Here is a 13656-nt window from a genome sequence, read left to right as displayed (position 1 = left end):
ATTGCAGGGATGTGAGAGCATTGCAGGGATGTGAGGGCATTGCAGGGATGTGAGGGCATTGCAGGGATAGGGGAACAGTGATGTAAGGGAATTGCAGGGATGTGGGGAGCAGGGATGTGAGGGCATTGCAGGGATGTGGGGAGCAGGGACAGCTTTGCTGACAGCTTAGATTCTGGGGGAGAGTAAGCTGAGAAGCTGGCAGTGGGTAAGGAGTTGAGCAGGGATACCCTTGGCAGAGGATGAGGAGTAGGGGTGAACTCTGGATGCTCAGGACCCTGTGTTTACAGCCAGGCTATTCTTGCTGCAGTGGGCATGGACACTGCCACTGGGAGGAAAGCAAATCCAGATAGCCTCTTCCCCTTTCTTGTCTCCAGATCCTGGTCTTGGATGGCAAACTGCTGCGAACAGAACCTGCCAAAGTCATGGACACGGTGCAGAAATTCCTCGGGGTGACCAGCACCATCGACTACCATAAAACCTTGGCGTAAGTGTTGCCTTGGCCCTGGGGAGAGTCGGGCCAAGAAAATAAAGGCTTGAATGGCTGGGAGAGACCAAGGGTTGATTCAAATTAGTAAGAAAACATGAAATTCTTTCCTGATGATGACTCTGTAGCAAAAGTGAGTGTTAAGATGGCTTAAGATGGGCTGGAGAGATGGCTCAGCAGTTAAGAGCACTAACTGCTCTTCCAAAGGTCCTAAGTTCAATTCCCAGCAACCACATGGTGGCTCACAACCATCTGTAATGGGATCCGATGACCTCTTCTAGTGTGTCTGAAGAGAATGACACAGTGTGCTCACATACATATCAAAAAAAAAAAAAAAGCCGGCTTAAGTATGTTAGTAAAGCTTTGGCCTTAGGAGAAGGGGGCAGTGACTCTCCTGTGCTCTCCACCTTGGATCATTCTCTTCAGTGCAGCTTTGTGTAAATGAGGTAGCTACACAGTGTCAGCCTAGGCTGCAGGGGCTTGGGTCTGGGGAGGCTGCCTCCCAGTGCTGTGCACTTACAGGGAGCATGTCCATCCCAGGACTCGTCCCAGGAGAAGAGAAGCCACATATCCTCATTGGCTGCTTCCTTGGCAGTATTACCTCCTCACTGTCAAGGGTGTGAGAGCTGAGAAGCAGGGGGTGCCTCCTGTGGAGGCAGCTGTGGTGCTCCACACACTGAATGGAGGCTGTTCTGTTGCTGATATTTGGTTAGGACCAAGTAGGACCATTGCTTTTGGTTTTCTTCATCACTGAGTTCTGTGACTTTTGACAAGTCCTCTGGGTTTTGGAGTCTCTGCTTGTCATTCTGGAGGTGGGGATAAGGAGAATAGCTCATGCTTCCGAGGACTACCGGACTGAGTGAGAAAGTGTGTGTGGTACTCTGGGCTCCATGCTGGCTTGCAGCACATGTTTCTCTATGTGGCTGCTGCCATCTTGAAATTTGGGGGTTAAAGAAATCTTGGGTTCAGCACAAAACAAAAAACCCTACTCTATATTAAGTTAGGGATTGCTGGGCTGGCGAGATGGCTCAGCGGGTAAGAGCACTGACTGCTCTTCCAAAGGTCCTGAGTTTGGATCCCAGCAACCACATGGTGGCTCACAACCACCCGTAATGAGATCTGACACCCTCTTCTGGTGTGGCTGAAGATAGCTAGAGGCGGGGCTGGAGCTAGCCATCTGTACAGCTACAGTGTACTCATACACATAAAATAAATAAATAGGTCTTTAAAAAAAAAAGTTAGGAATTGCTTAGAAAATGTCTCCCAGGATTATGTGGAATTGGAAAGAGTCCACAGGGATTAGAGGAGGAACTGAGCTGCTCCGCCTGGACCAGAGTGACTTAGAACATGGAGGTGCCTTTTCTGGGAGAAACGCATGTGCTCAAGCCAGTACGAGCTACAGATGGCATGTGTCAGCCAGCATATTCACAGAGTGTGAGTGGAGGAGACGCCACACACATACACGGACGAGAATGTGGCCGTGAGGAGGGAGGGCAGATCATTCACCTATAGGCTTCCAACCTCTTCAGGTTTGACCCAAAGAAAGGATTTTGGTGCCAACTGCTCGAAGGAGGAAAAACCAAGTGTCTGGGGAAAAGCAAGGGGCGGAAATATCCAGAGATGGACTTGGATGTAAGTGGGGGTATGGTCCCAAGCCAGTGGGCTGAGTGGGAGGGGCCTGTCTTTGGGGAGGCCTTTTCTCTTCACCCTTGAGTATGGCAGCAGCCTTGGGACTCTTACACAGCAGTCATTCTCTAGAGAAGGAAATAGGGGTTGGGCTCTGGTGGTCAGCATTGCTGTAGCCATACAAGTGTGCATTAATTCTAGCACGGGTGGCACTGTGGGTGCCTCCACCCACTAGGAGGTGGAGTCTAAGGCAGGGGTGCCCACACATGCACTGGGCATTCTGAGCAAGGCGTGTGGTTATAGACTAGAGGGGTAGAGTTAAGGGCCATACACCAGGATTTAAACCCATGGTAGGGAGATGGGCCACCCTTGCAGGGGAGAACATTGTAAGAAAGCACGTTGGGCAAGGTCACAAGTCACACACTGATCTTGCTTTTGTTTCCTTTTTCCTTTTTGCCAGTAGCCTTGATGAATGCTCTCTTCTCCGCCATGGGGGGTTCTGACCTTGGGTATCGTGTTTCGGTGCTCCTTCCTACGTGAGCACTTTGTCTGGAGGCTTCTGTGTAGGACAGACAGTGTGGTGTTACAGAGGAGGTCATATATTGGCATATCACCCCTGACCTGAGCTTCCTTCTCATTGCAGTCCCGAGCCTTCCTAAAGGATTACTACCGGGACCACAACATTGAGCTCTCTAAGCTGCTGTATAAGATGGGCCAGACACTGCCCACCTGGCTACGGGAAGACCTCCAGAACACCAGGTAGCCTTGGCCACCACAGCCAGACAGAACGCTTGTGTTAGCAGGGATGTCCTGCCTCACACTGAGCCAGACTGACCTGCCGAGAAGGATGCTGGGCCCAGCCAGCCAAAAGCGACAAGCAATACTCTGCTAAGGCCCACCGGGGCCAGAAGCCCAGCAGGTCTGCAAGAGCCTCAGAACATCCACTGTTGGATGTGTGGCCTGTGGGGCCTCTATGGTACTGGAGGTCCATTCCGTTCCTTCGCAGCCTCCCTGCCTGGGGAGCGCACTTCCTGTTGGTGGAAGGTCATTTCCTGGTAGGAGGAGTCCTGGAGACTCTCTCCTGTCCTCACTGTGTTCTACCACTCCTGTCCTGTCCTGTCCTTTGTCACACCACCCTCCTGCTCCAGCAGGATGTCCCCTCAGTATTAGCTGCCATATTTCTCTGTCCTCCAGACAGTAAGGGAGAAGAGCGCAGCTGGGCCTTTTGCCCAACTAGGGAGAAAGACTGGGCATGTCCCTGAGGGTTTTGAGCCAGGCCCTGCCAGGGTTTAGCTAAGTACCCAGATGCACTCATTAGATTGAATGTGAGGGTAGCCATCTTGAGAGGACATAGGACTCTGTATTTGGGTTATTACTATCACATCTCATCTCCCCTTCGGGAAAAGACTCTCTGGTCCCTATTGTATCCAACTAGTGCTCATGGTCTCTTGTAGGCCCTGGGCCACTGCCATGCCACTGGGCCCAGAGACATGGGCCTTGGCCCTGTCCTGCTCACCGGGATGTGACATGTGGTGTTTCCTGTGGTAAAGGCTGAGGCGAGTCAGGAGTCTGCCAGTGTTCATACGCCCGCCATGTACATAGATTGTTTCACAGCCGCCGCCTCGGCCCAGCAGACATGGCAGTCAGCAAGCAGTGCTGCCCACTGCTTTGCCTAGCAACCTGTGGCCGAGGGTCCCCAGAGACCCCTAACCTCCAAATACTAAGAAGCTAAAGTATTTTAATATTTTGTGTTTTTTTTTTCTTGGTGCCAGAGTTTATACCCTGGGTGCTGGGGTCGCACTGTGTTTTATATATATATATATATATATATAATGTGTATATATATATTATATTTTTTTTGGTTGGGTTTGTTTTTAATTCAGTCATACACAATGGTGGCAAGCCCTAGTCTCAAAGAATGTCTTGTCTTAATGCTAGAGAATGAGGTGGAAGGGAAGGTGGGTGTGTCTACAAGCGCCCAGGCCTCAGGGTGAAGTCTTGAAGGGTCCCTCTTCTTTCTTCTGCGGAGGGAACAGAGATGCTAAGATTGAAAGGATGACCAACTCTCCCAAAATAGTATGGCTTTACAAAGCCTAGTGGCCTTGGGGTGTTTGGGCCACAGGGAAAGGCTGGCCTGGGGTGGGAGACCTGGAGCCCTGAGCTGGCCTCTCCCTCCCCTGTCACATGGTGCTAGGTTGGGGTCTGCCTCAGAGTGGTGTGCCCACAGGGAGCCACAGAACTGTCTCCAGTCCCTGAAGACACAGGGCCCTTGGCTGTCTTCTGTGTAGAATCTGTTTCTGTCCCCCTTTTAGCAATGTGAAGTGACTGAGGTTGGGTTTCCTCTCCCTGCTTGCCCAACCCCCTGGATCCCTTCAACTGCCAGTCCAGTGCCCACCAGCCATGCATTCTGGCATCCTGGGCATGCAGGGATCCCAAGATGGGCACAAAGTGGGTCCATGAATGGGAGGTGGCCTTGGTCAATGTCACAGAGCTGTTGGAAGCAGTGCCAAGCGCTAAATTCAAGCCCTGGATTCTGAGCCCAGTGCTCTTCCAGTACCACACTGCCTCTGAGCCCACCTTCGGGACCTTCTGTGTTCCAGGTTCCGTCTGTCCCTCAGTCACATAGCTGTGGTCATTCCAGGACATGGGGACAAACCACTCTTTCCCAGCCATGTGCCTTTGAGCCTTCCCTTCTAAGACCTGTACTTTCCCTGCTATGTCCTCTTGTTTCCAGAGTCCACCCATCCTGCTAGGTATAGTCCACCCTTCATTATGAGCTGTTCTTTCCTGGAGTTCTCCACTGTGGTGGAGAGTGTGGGATGCTCAGAGGGACCTGCATGCATGGTTTTGGTTTGCCATGTCACATCAAGCTTCTCACTGGGGTCTTGGAACCTGTGGATCCTGGTCACTACCCAGTCCCTCTGTGATATACTCAAATGCCCGGCCAGCAAGCTAGAACCAGACTCAGGGTTAGGTCAGCGTGCATGCCCTTAGCCTCGCTTCCCACCTGTCAGTGAGGATGGCTCCTGTATTCTGAAAGCTACTCTGTGCGAGGCCCTCTGAGAATGAGTTGGGAGGTTGGATTGGCCTTTGTGTAGCATGCAGCTCTGTTAGTCTTTGCCTCTGGCTTCCAGTGGAAGCATGCAGGATTGAGACCTTGGCAAAGCAGGGAAAATGTTCTCTCTGGTCCATTTCCTTCTGAGACCCTGGAGACTGCTGCTGGGTGCCTTTCACTGCTGGGCCCAGACGCTGCCACAAGTTGCAGATGTGGGGTCTCGGTAAGTAGATATGTTCATCTTAGTATCTCTCAACTAGAATGTCCACTGATTGACTGGAAACGTTTGGGAAAACACAAAAACAAGTTGGAAGGAACAACTTAGGTTGTTCAGGCCACTCCCTGTCCCTTCTGCAGTCTCTACCAACAGCCTTATGGGTGCAGCTCACCAGGAGCAGCCTCATTCATTCCAGATTCTAGAGCTTTCTATGGGGCAGGCACCTTGGTGAGCATAGGGGGTGAGGACGAAGCTAGAATGGACCTGCAAACCCGATGTGTGAGCAGTGGGTGCTTCTGAGTCTGCTCATTTCCAGAGGAGGAAGAGTGCTGGCCTGTCCCACCCTAGAGGCCCCCAGGTGTGTTAGTGGCAAGAGCAAGCTCAGAACCGTCTCACTGTTGGGCTGTGACTGCCAGCCACCCTTCATCTAGACTGAAGGAGGTTAGCATTTGCCGCTTTGTTTTCTCTCTCTCTACATGTACGTGTATTTTAAAAGTAAGTTGCAATATCATGAGACTGTTTATCCCTAGTGTGGTCCTAAGAGGCAGGGCCTTCTACCAGACCAGCCAGTGCCACAGCCAAGACAGTAGTCCTGTCCCACTAACAGCCACTGTCTAGTCTGTACCTAAAGTTGTCCCCAACCCCCCATTATACCTGGTTTTAGTACTGGATCCAGTCAGAGCAAGAACACTGTATGTTATTTAAAAAGTTTATTTGAAAGCTAAAAGGTTTTTTTCCTCTGCCCATCTGATTTAAAAAAAAAAAAAAAAGGTTTGGTTTTTGTTTGTTTGAGACAAGGTCTCATTATATAGCCCTGGCTAGCCTGGAATATGTTATGTAGACCAGGCTAGCCCTGGAACTCATAGAGATCCACTTGACTCTCAAAAGCTGAGATTAAATGTCTGCACTTACCAGGCCCAGTTCAAAATGGTATTTTGTTTGTGTTTTTTGAGACATGGTCTCATCATGTAAATCTGGCTGTCCTGGAAAATGTTATGTGAACCAGGCTGGCTTTGAACTCAGAAATCCACCTGCCTCTCTCTGCCTCCCAAGTTCTGAGATTAAATGTGTGTGCCACTTCTCCCATCCCCCAAATGGTATTCTTTTTAAGGCCAGAGGGTGTGTTGTCGTATAGAAGTCCCACATTCCAGATCTGGTTGTTTCCTCCTTTAGCCCTCGTGGTTTCAAGGGTAATTTTCCTTCTTGTACTGATGTGGCATTTCCTCCCGCCTATAGTGTGCCTCCTTCCACTGCCCCCTAAGTGAGGGCCAAACCAGCTTGGGGGAGGGGAAGGGGCTCCCCAAAGAAGTAGCATCACATTGGGTAGGGGTTGAGGGCTCTATGGGGTGGGATGGCCTGCTGGACTGACCCTGGGGAGCCAGGCTGGGCGCTGAGTTGTCAGAAGTGCACAGCTTAGAGGAGCCAGGCTGGCCCATGCTAAGCACAGCATCCGTCTTTCTCCATCTCTTTCCTTTTCTGTCTTTGTTTTGGTTTCCCTGCTTCTGTTTTGTGGTTCTAGGGTCTTCATTCTCTAGATGGTCAGTGTGCACTGGAGCAGGGATAAGACCTCAAGCTATGACAGGGAGAGGCCTAGGAGAAAGTCCTCCTCTAGGCCGAGGTGAGAAGAGCACTGGGTGCAGCGGGTGGTCACCTGACAGCCACGTTGATAGTCTTCCTCCATAAATGAGGAGGTGGAGGCTTCAGCAGGGGTTTTCATGCCTGTGCAAGAGCAGCTCTATGTGACCTGAGGCTGGGATCTGCCCCCGCCCCTCCCCCCAGGCCTTCCATGCAGTGCTGGGGTTAGGGTTGTCTGGCTGTGGGCTTGACATCCGTGCCAGCTCTAAGTAGCCGGACAATGACTGACAACCAGCGGGAAGGCCAGGGGAGACTCCCGGCAATGTTTCACCTAAGAAGATCCCCTCAACCTCTCTCCCTGGCCTGGAGGAGGCTCCCAGAGGAAAGGGTTTTCTGTGACTGAGCTAGCTTTTCTTATGGGCAAGAGGGCTCTTTTTGTAATTTGTGCATGAAATTCATGTTATTTCCTGGGGAGAGAAGAGGGCCAGCTGAGTGGGTGGGGGGCACGCGTGGGAAGCAGGCAGAGGTTTCCTCCTCTGCAGGGGTGGGGAGGGGTCGCAGAGGGCATGCTACCCAGCTCACCTGAAGAGGGCTCTTGAACCAGCCGTTTTGGGTTGTGTTAAATGTGGAAACTTTCCTCCATTAATGTACAATCTTGAACTAACTGCTAATAAAATGGGATTCTGTTTGTACGTACGGGTCCTGTTTTTGTGTCTGACCTTTGCCTGCAAGGGAAGATGGAGATAAGAGGTTTGTGTCATGCCCCAAATTTGCCCAGGTTGCATCCTGATTTGGTCAAGACAGACCGTCTCCCTTGGGCTCTAAATTGATGCCTCTTCAAATACTGCAGAGGCCTGTCCCAGGGCAGCCTCTGGCTCTCAGATGACCACAAGCTTTTGGGCACAGGGTTCTCAGAGTGCTTGGATGTGGCCACTGTCCGCAGTGGCTAGACTGGGGACACACTGCTTTCACTCTGTCATCAGTAGTCACCTTGTCTTTTAGGATGTGGAATAAGTTGGACTTAGTGGCCTCACCTAGAGCGTGTGCCTGAAATGCAGATTCCCAGGCCCTGGCTTTAGAGATTGGCCCACAACAGGCACGGACAAGGCAGCATATCTTCTGTTCATTGAAGGCACCACTTCTAGGGACCCAGGCTCAGGTGGAAGGTTCCATAGGCCCCTCACTACCAGAGAAACTCTCAGGTAAAATGAATAATTGTCACCACCACCCCCCCACCCCCCCACCCCCCGCCAGCTCACTAAGGACCTGCCTGCCTTGAGATTATCCTAGTGAGGACCAGACACTTTCCAGCAGAGACATTCTGTCCTGATGTCTGCAGGGCAAGAGGCTAGGCCCAGTCCCAGAATCCTCTTGGGAAGTGGTTATTCTGGATGCCTTGTCCAAACCCACTCACCCAGAATGTGTTGGAGTGAGATGGAGCAGTATGTATTCAAGAAACTCTGATGCTCAGAAAGCAAATATTGAACCAAACTCCCACATGTATGCCAGAGAAGAACTCCCCCTCCTCACCTTGAAGAGAGGAGGACAGGTGTTGTGGACACACTTGGGAGGAGAGAGCCTAGGTTCCGGGTGGGCATGCCAGGCGCCCCACGTGTAGAAGTCCCTCAGGTTGGCCAGCAGCAAGTGTCGTGAGGCATCACAGCAGAACAGCTGGAGGTTTGCTACCAGGAGTAGACACAGAAGGCTTGGTGCAGATGGGGTACCGAGCCTGTGGAGATGCTGAGGAAGCTTCCTGAGTCATGGAAGGCAGCTCAGGCAGCTGTGCTCTAGATGGAGTGAGAATGAGCAGCTCAGCTTCTTCTCATCTCTACATCATCCATCCATCCACCCATCTATCTTACCATCTCCCTGTCTACCTATCTATCCTCTAGCTATTCTGGGATTCTAAGATTCCTTGAAATAGAAAAACCTAGCCCAGCTTTTCACAGCGTCCTCAAAGAGTTGCACAATGCTAACAGCTCAGTGAACAGGAGTCCCTCGGACCCTCTAGCCCTGACTATGAAGCATTCAGTCAGGATACTAGTCAACCAAGTGCTCCGAGCCTCTGGAAGAGACACAGTTCCTGCAAAAGCCTTAGGGTCGTGTTCTGGTGTGGTTTCTTTTGCTTCGATAAACACCATGACCAAAAGCAACCTGGAAGGAAATGGTTTATGTCAGCGCACACCGTACAGCCCATCACTGGGGGAAGCAGAGCAGGGACTTGAAGCAGGAACAGAAGCAGAAATGATAAGTGGTGTTGCTTCCTGGCTTGCTCAGTCTGCTTGTATGCCCATGACCACTGGTCTAGTGGCAGTACCTACAGCAGGCTCTGCCCTTTTACATCAAGCATCAAGAAAAGGCTCAACAGGCTTGCCTATGGACCAGTCTGATTGGGACAGTTTCTCAGTTGAGGTTTGCTTTTCTCAGATGACTCTGGCTTGTGTCAAGTTGACAAGAGAACTAACACAGCCGACCCCCTTTAAACCGTGACACATAAGTACATCACTATTAAATCACAACCTCTTTTTGTTTCTAAGATGTCATGTTAATACCACAATATCATTTAAAAGTCCCAGAGTCTTTAAAAGTTCGGTCTCTTTAAAATATCCGAAGTCTCTCGAAAAAGAGGTTCCCTCTCCTCAAATGACTCCAGCTTGTGTCAAGTTGACAAAGAAAAAAAAGTAACAGTACAGGTAATATATGTTTCATAAGAGCAAAGTACCAGGCACAGTCCTTGAGAGAGGATCTGTATGATGTCAAACACTGGGACCTGAGTTTGAGCCTCAGAACCCATGATTTTTTTTTTTTTTTTTTTTTTAAAAATCTGGTCTTGCTGTCGTATGCAATCCCATGATGGGGAAGAGACAGGTGGATCTCTTGGACTTGATGACCAGTCATTCTACCCTGCCCGGCCATCAGACTAATGAGAGAAGAGTGGCTAACAGCTATGGAACAACACCCAACAATGTGTCTGGTCTCCACACATGTGTGCACCTGCATACACATCCGCACGTATGCGCGCTAATTACCATGGTCTCCAAATCTTGGGCAGTTTCTTTGTGACTCATCCTACAGTGTACCCACTTGAGATGAAAGTGTTTGAGTATGTTCTCACTCGAAATAAAAAGGTGCCCTCCCCCACCCCCATCAAACCCACTGCCTTGGCTGTTTCTGGAGGAGGGAGATGGGAGTTAGCAGAGCTTTCTAAGGGGCGTTTAGCCTCTGCTGAAACATCAGCGGCAGAATCAAAACTCTAGAAGAAGCAGAAAAGGGGGCTCAAGACAGCTTGACTTGGGATGGTGCATTGGGGTCAGTGCTGCCCCTGCCCAGCCCTCAGGCTCCTTCTAGGAAGAGTCCTGAGCATGTCCAGGATGCTGGTGGAAGACTTTGTCATGTGTCCTGAGAGCCTGACTGACTGCAGCCAAGCCCCTTGGTGTTGGTCCCTCTCTCTCTCGGGGGTGGGTAGGGTGGGGTGATGCCACGCACACTTTGTGTGATGGCAGTATTTGAGGCGAAAACTTCAAGGAAAGTCAGTCTCCTGCCTCCGCATTGTCGCCTGGCACCCTAAACTCAGAGGTGGCCCAGATATGTCCTTGTACTAGTGTGCTAGGAACTCACCAAGATATCATTTTCTTACAGCTAGCAAGAGAAAATTCGGACATTGCTTTCTGACCTTCACCAATGTTTCCAACTATCCTAGTTTAATGTTTTAAGTACTAGAGAGTAATTGAAAGGTTTCTCTCACTCTAGGACATTAACTTATAATGTTAGGTCCGGATTCCCCTCTGCCTGCCTCCAGCAAGAACCAAAGAATTAGCATAAGAATACCTCAACAGGGAGGGCTCCACCCCTCTTCCTCCTGCTTCATATCTAGCTACAGACCCTGCTGACCTTGGTGTGTGGGGGTCGCTTGCCTACGTGACTTCAGTCTAGCACTAGGACTGAGAGAAGAAAGACTTGGTCTCACATGCAGGACTAGCACTAGAACTTAGATGGGCTAGGACTCAGATTCATGTATCTCTTGCAGTCCCCCGGGCCCAGTCCACTTGGGCCCGGGGGATGCAGCACCAGTTCAGAGGAGATAGCTACTGCTTTAGACCCAGTATGTTTCAGATAGCCTCAGATGTACCTCAACTGTTGAGCTGCCAGATTTTTCATTTCTCTTTTACAATGATTGTAAAAGCCTCATGTCATTTTTAAAGAAATACACTCAGATCTTACACCACTCGTGTGTAGTCTGTTTGTCAAAGCCGAATCCCGTGCCCACCTGGCCAGAATCCCTAGTCCCATGGAACAAGGGACCCCCGTAAGAAATCCCGGTCTGCGACAGGGTGGTGGGGATTAGAGTTGTAATCACCAAGATTGGAAAGACTGACATCATGTGGCCCCTGATGAAGTGCCCTGAGGACCTAGCTTTCCACTTGTGAAATCACCATCCAAGAGGAAGACACATCCCCATCAAGACATTTTACCAAGTAACTATCTGAAACTCCAACTGAGGCTTCGTAATGACTCAGGACTGAAGAATACTGACCTGACATTCGTTTGCCACAGACAACCCCAGAAACAAACCTGGGCCATTAAATAATTAGCTATGAAGATCAATTTGTGAATCTGGACTAGACCGTCTAGGGAATAGTGTTCTCTCAAAAATCACACTCTGGTTTTAACTATTATCCTGGTATTTAGGAATTGGTTATTGCCAAGGGTACACACTGAAGCTAGGCCTGATGACTTATGCCTGTCACACCTGCACCTGGGAGCTTAGGCAGGAGGATCGCCATGAGTTGGAGGCCAGCCTGGTCTACATAGTAAGCACACACTGAAATATTTAGAGGTAACGGAAAAAAGCAAGCTGAATTTTGGTGTTTGTAAGGTACAGTCTAGGACGTGCCCACCAGGAGGCGCTCTCGGCCCAGTTTCTCAAAGGTAGTTGTATACTCATCTCCAGACTGGGCTTGTAGTTGATAATGTGAGGCAGCATTACACTAAGGCAGATGGACATTAAACAAGTAGGGAAAAAGTGCCTCTTGCATGTTAGCCAGGCACTCTGTCCGCTCCTGAGAGCTGTCCTTTCAGTATTTGTAACTAGGCCCTGAGGTAGACGTTCACATCTCTATTGCAGATCTAAAATCTGAAGCCCAGAGATCTTAGATAAGGGCCATTGTGGAAGACCCCTCCGTGGTCCTGCCTCCTGGGGCTGAGGCTGGGAAATGGCTCCGGCCTTCAGAGAAGAAATGCGAAATGTCCTTGGGAACAGAGTGGGACTACTCCCTATGCTTGACACTGTTCATCCCAGGGCTGGCCAGGCAGCCTGGGAAGGGCCACCCTAGGACCTTAGAAGTATATATTTTCAGCAACCCAAAATAAAGCCAACAAAAGTTTAGCAAGGTGTACTAATGCTCATCCCCAGAGCACCGCTTCAGAGGAAGCTACCACTGCTGGCTTTGTAGGTCTTCCCAGAGTTATTTTACCCATGTGAACAGCCAAGTAAACAGACATTCCCCCCTGGTCTGTTCTCCTTCGTGTTATTCTCTGTTGTTTTTCACAGAGGCCCTGAGCACCAGTGTAGGGCAATCTACTGCCTTGCACTGGGGCAGGGAGAGAGGCTCCTGTATCACCATGCATAGAGAAGATGGAGCCAGTCCTCCTCAGCCTTTGTCCCGTCTAGAGCATGCTAACTCATCCTGTGAAGGATAAGCTGCTAGCTTAGCCATCAAAACATTTCAAGAGGATAGATCCAATCTCAAATCTGGGCAGATATTGGCCATGTGGTTTGGAGCAAACGACTTGGTTCCCCATCTGTAAAATGTGACTTGGTTAACAGAAGCCAAAATAGCCTTCTGGGAGTTGTGAGACTTCTGAACCTGAAGAGCTCATTGTAGAAGCCTGGTGTGTAGGAAGTGTGTCAGGGAGTCTTCTCTGGTTCTTAGTGTCCGATCCACATAGCCCCATCTCTGAGCCTGAAGCAGCACAGTCACATTGATCCGAGGGCCCATCCTGCATAGAAAGACCACATTTGACGGCTTTTCCCAGGACCCTTGGAATTGAAGGGTTTGGTGATCTGGGACTCCGAGAATGATCCTTGAAATACCGGTGTAGCGCCAGGCGGTGGTGGCGTACGCCTTCAATCCCAGCACTTGGGAGCAGAGGCAGGCAAATTTCTGAGTTCAAGGCCAGCCTGGTCTACAGAGTGAGTTCCAGGACAGCCAGGGCTACACAGAGAAACCCTGTCTCGAAAAACCAAAAAGAAAAAAAAAGAAAGAAAGAAATAGAGGTGTAGCTGCTGACCAGCACAAAAAGGAAAGGAGCTTGGGAGACCACGGGGACAGTTGCATACCAACACACTGAAGAGCTTAGGTGAAGGGGACAAATTCCTAGAGATGTCCAGAAACCATTGGTCATCCAGTAGATGGAGCCAGGAAACAGAGCCAGAGATCAAAACACTCCGAACAAGAGCCTGGCATGCTGGTACACATTCGGGAGACACAGGCAGGAAAATCATCACTTGTTTGAGGCCCACTTGGGCTAGACAGCAAGACCTCTCCCTCCAGATGAGTCAACCAGCTAGCCACTGACCAACCAATCAGACAAACACTTGGTCTTAGCCACAAGGTGGATAGGTGATTAATTCCTTCCTTTCTTTCTCTTTCTTTCTTTCTTTCTTTCTTTCTTTCTTTCTTTCTTTCTTTCTTTCTT

At 50.1% G+C, this 13656-nt stretch overlaps 1 protein-coding gene across 5 annotated transcripts in view; it reads left to right on the top strand.

The window, feature by feature from the left end:
- The window catches only part of Ndst1 (N-deacetylase and N-sulfotransferase 1), a 65850-nt gene extending 58201 nt beyond the window's left edge, over positions 1-7649 (top strand). For all 5 annotated transcript variants that reach the window (XM_031365774.1, XM_031365773.1, XM_031365776.1 and 2 more), the window contains 3 exons: positions 375-484; positions 2014-2116; positions 2754-7649. In XM_031365774.1, the coding sequence (XP_031221634.1) occupies positions 375-484; positions 2014-2116; positions 2754-2873 (333 nt within the window). In that variant the 3' untranslated portion in view covers positions 2874-7649. The remainder of the gene's footprint in view (positions 1-374; positions 485-2013; positions 2117-2753) is intronic.
- Positions 7650-13656: the final 6007 nt, after the last annotated feature.

This window comes from Mastomys coucha, unplaced genomic scaffold, assembly GCF_008632895.1.
Source record: "Mastomys coucha isolate ucsf_1 unplaced genomic scaffold, UCSF_Mcou_1 pScaffold13, whole genome shotgun sequence".
Classification (NCBI taxonomy): domain Eukaryota; kingdom Metazoa; phylum Chordata; class Mammalia; order Rodentia; family Muridae; genus Mastomys; species Mastomys coucha.
The sequence above is the reverse complement of the archived record's forward strand: the minus strand, read 5'-3'. Positions and strand labels throughout refer to the sequence as shown.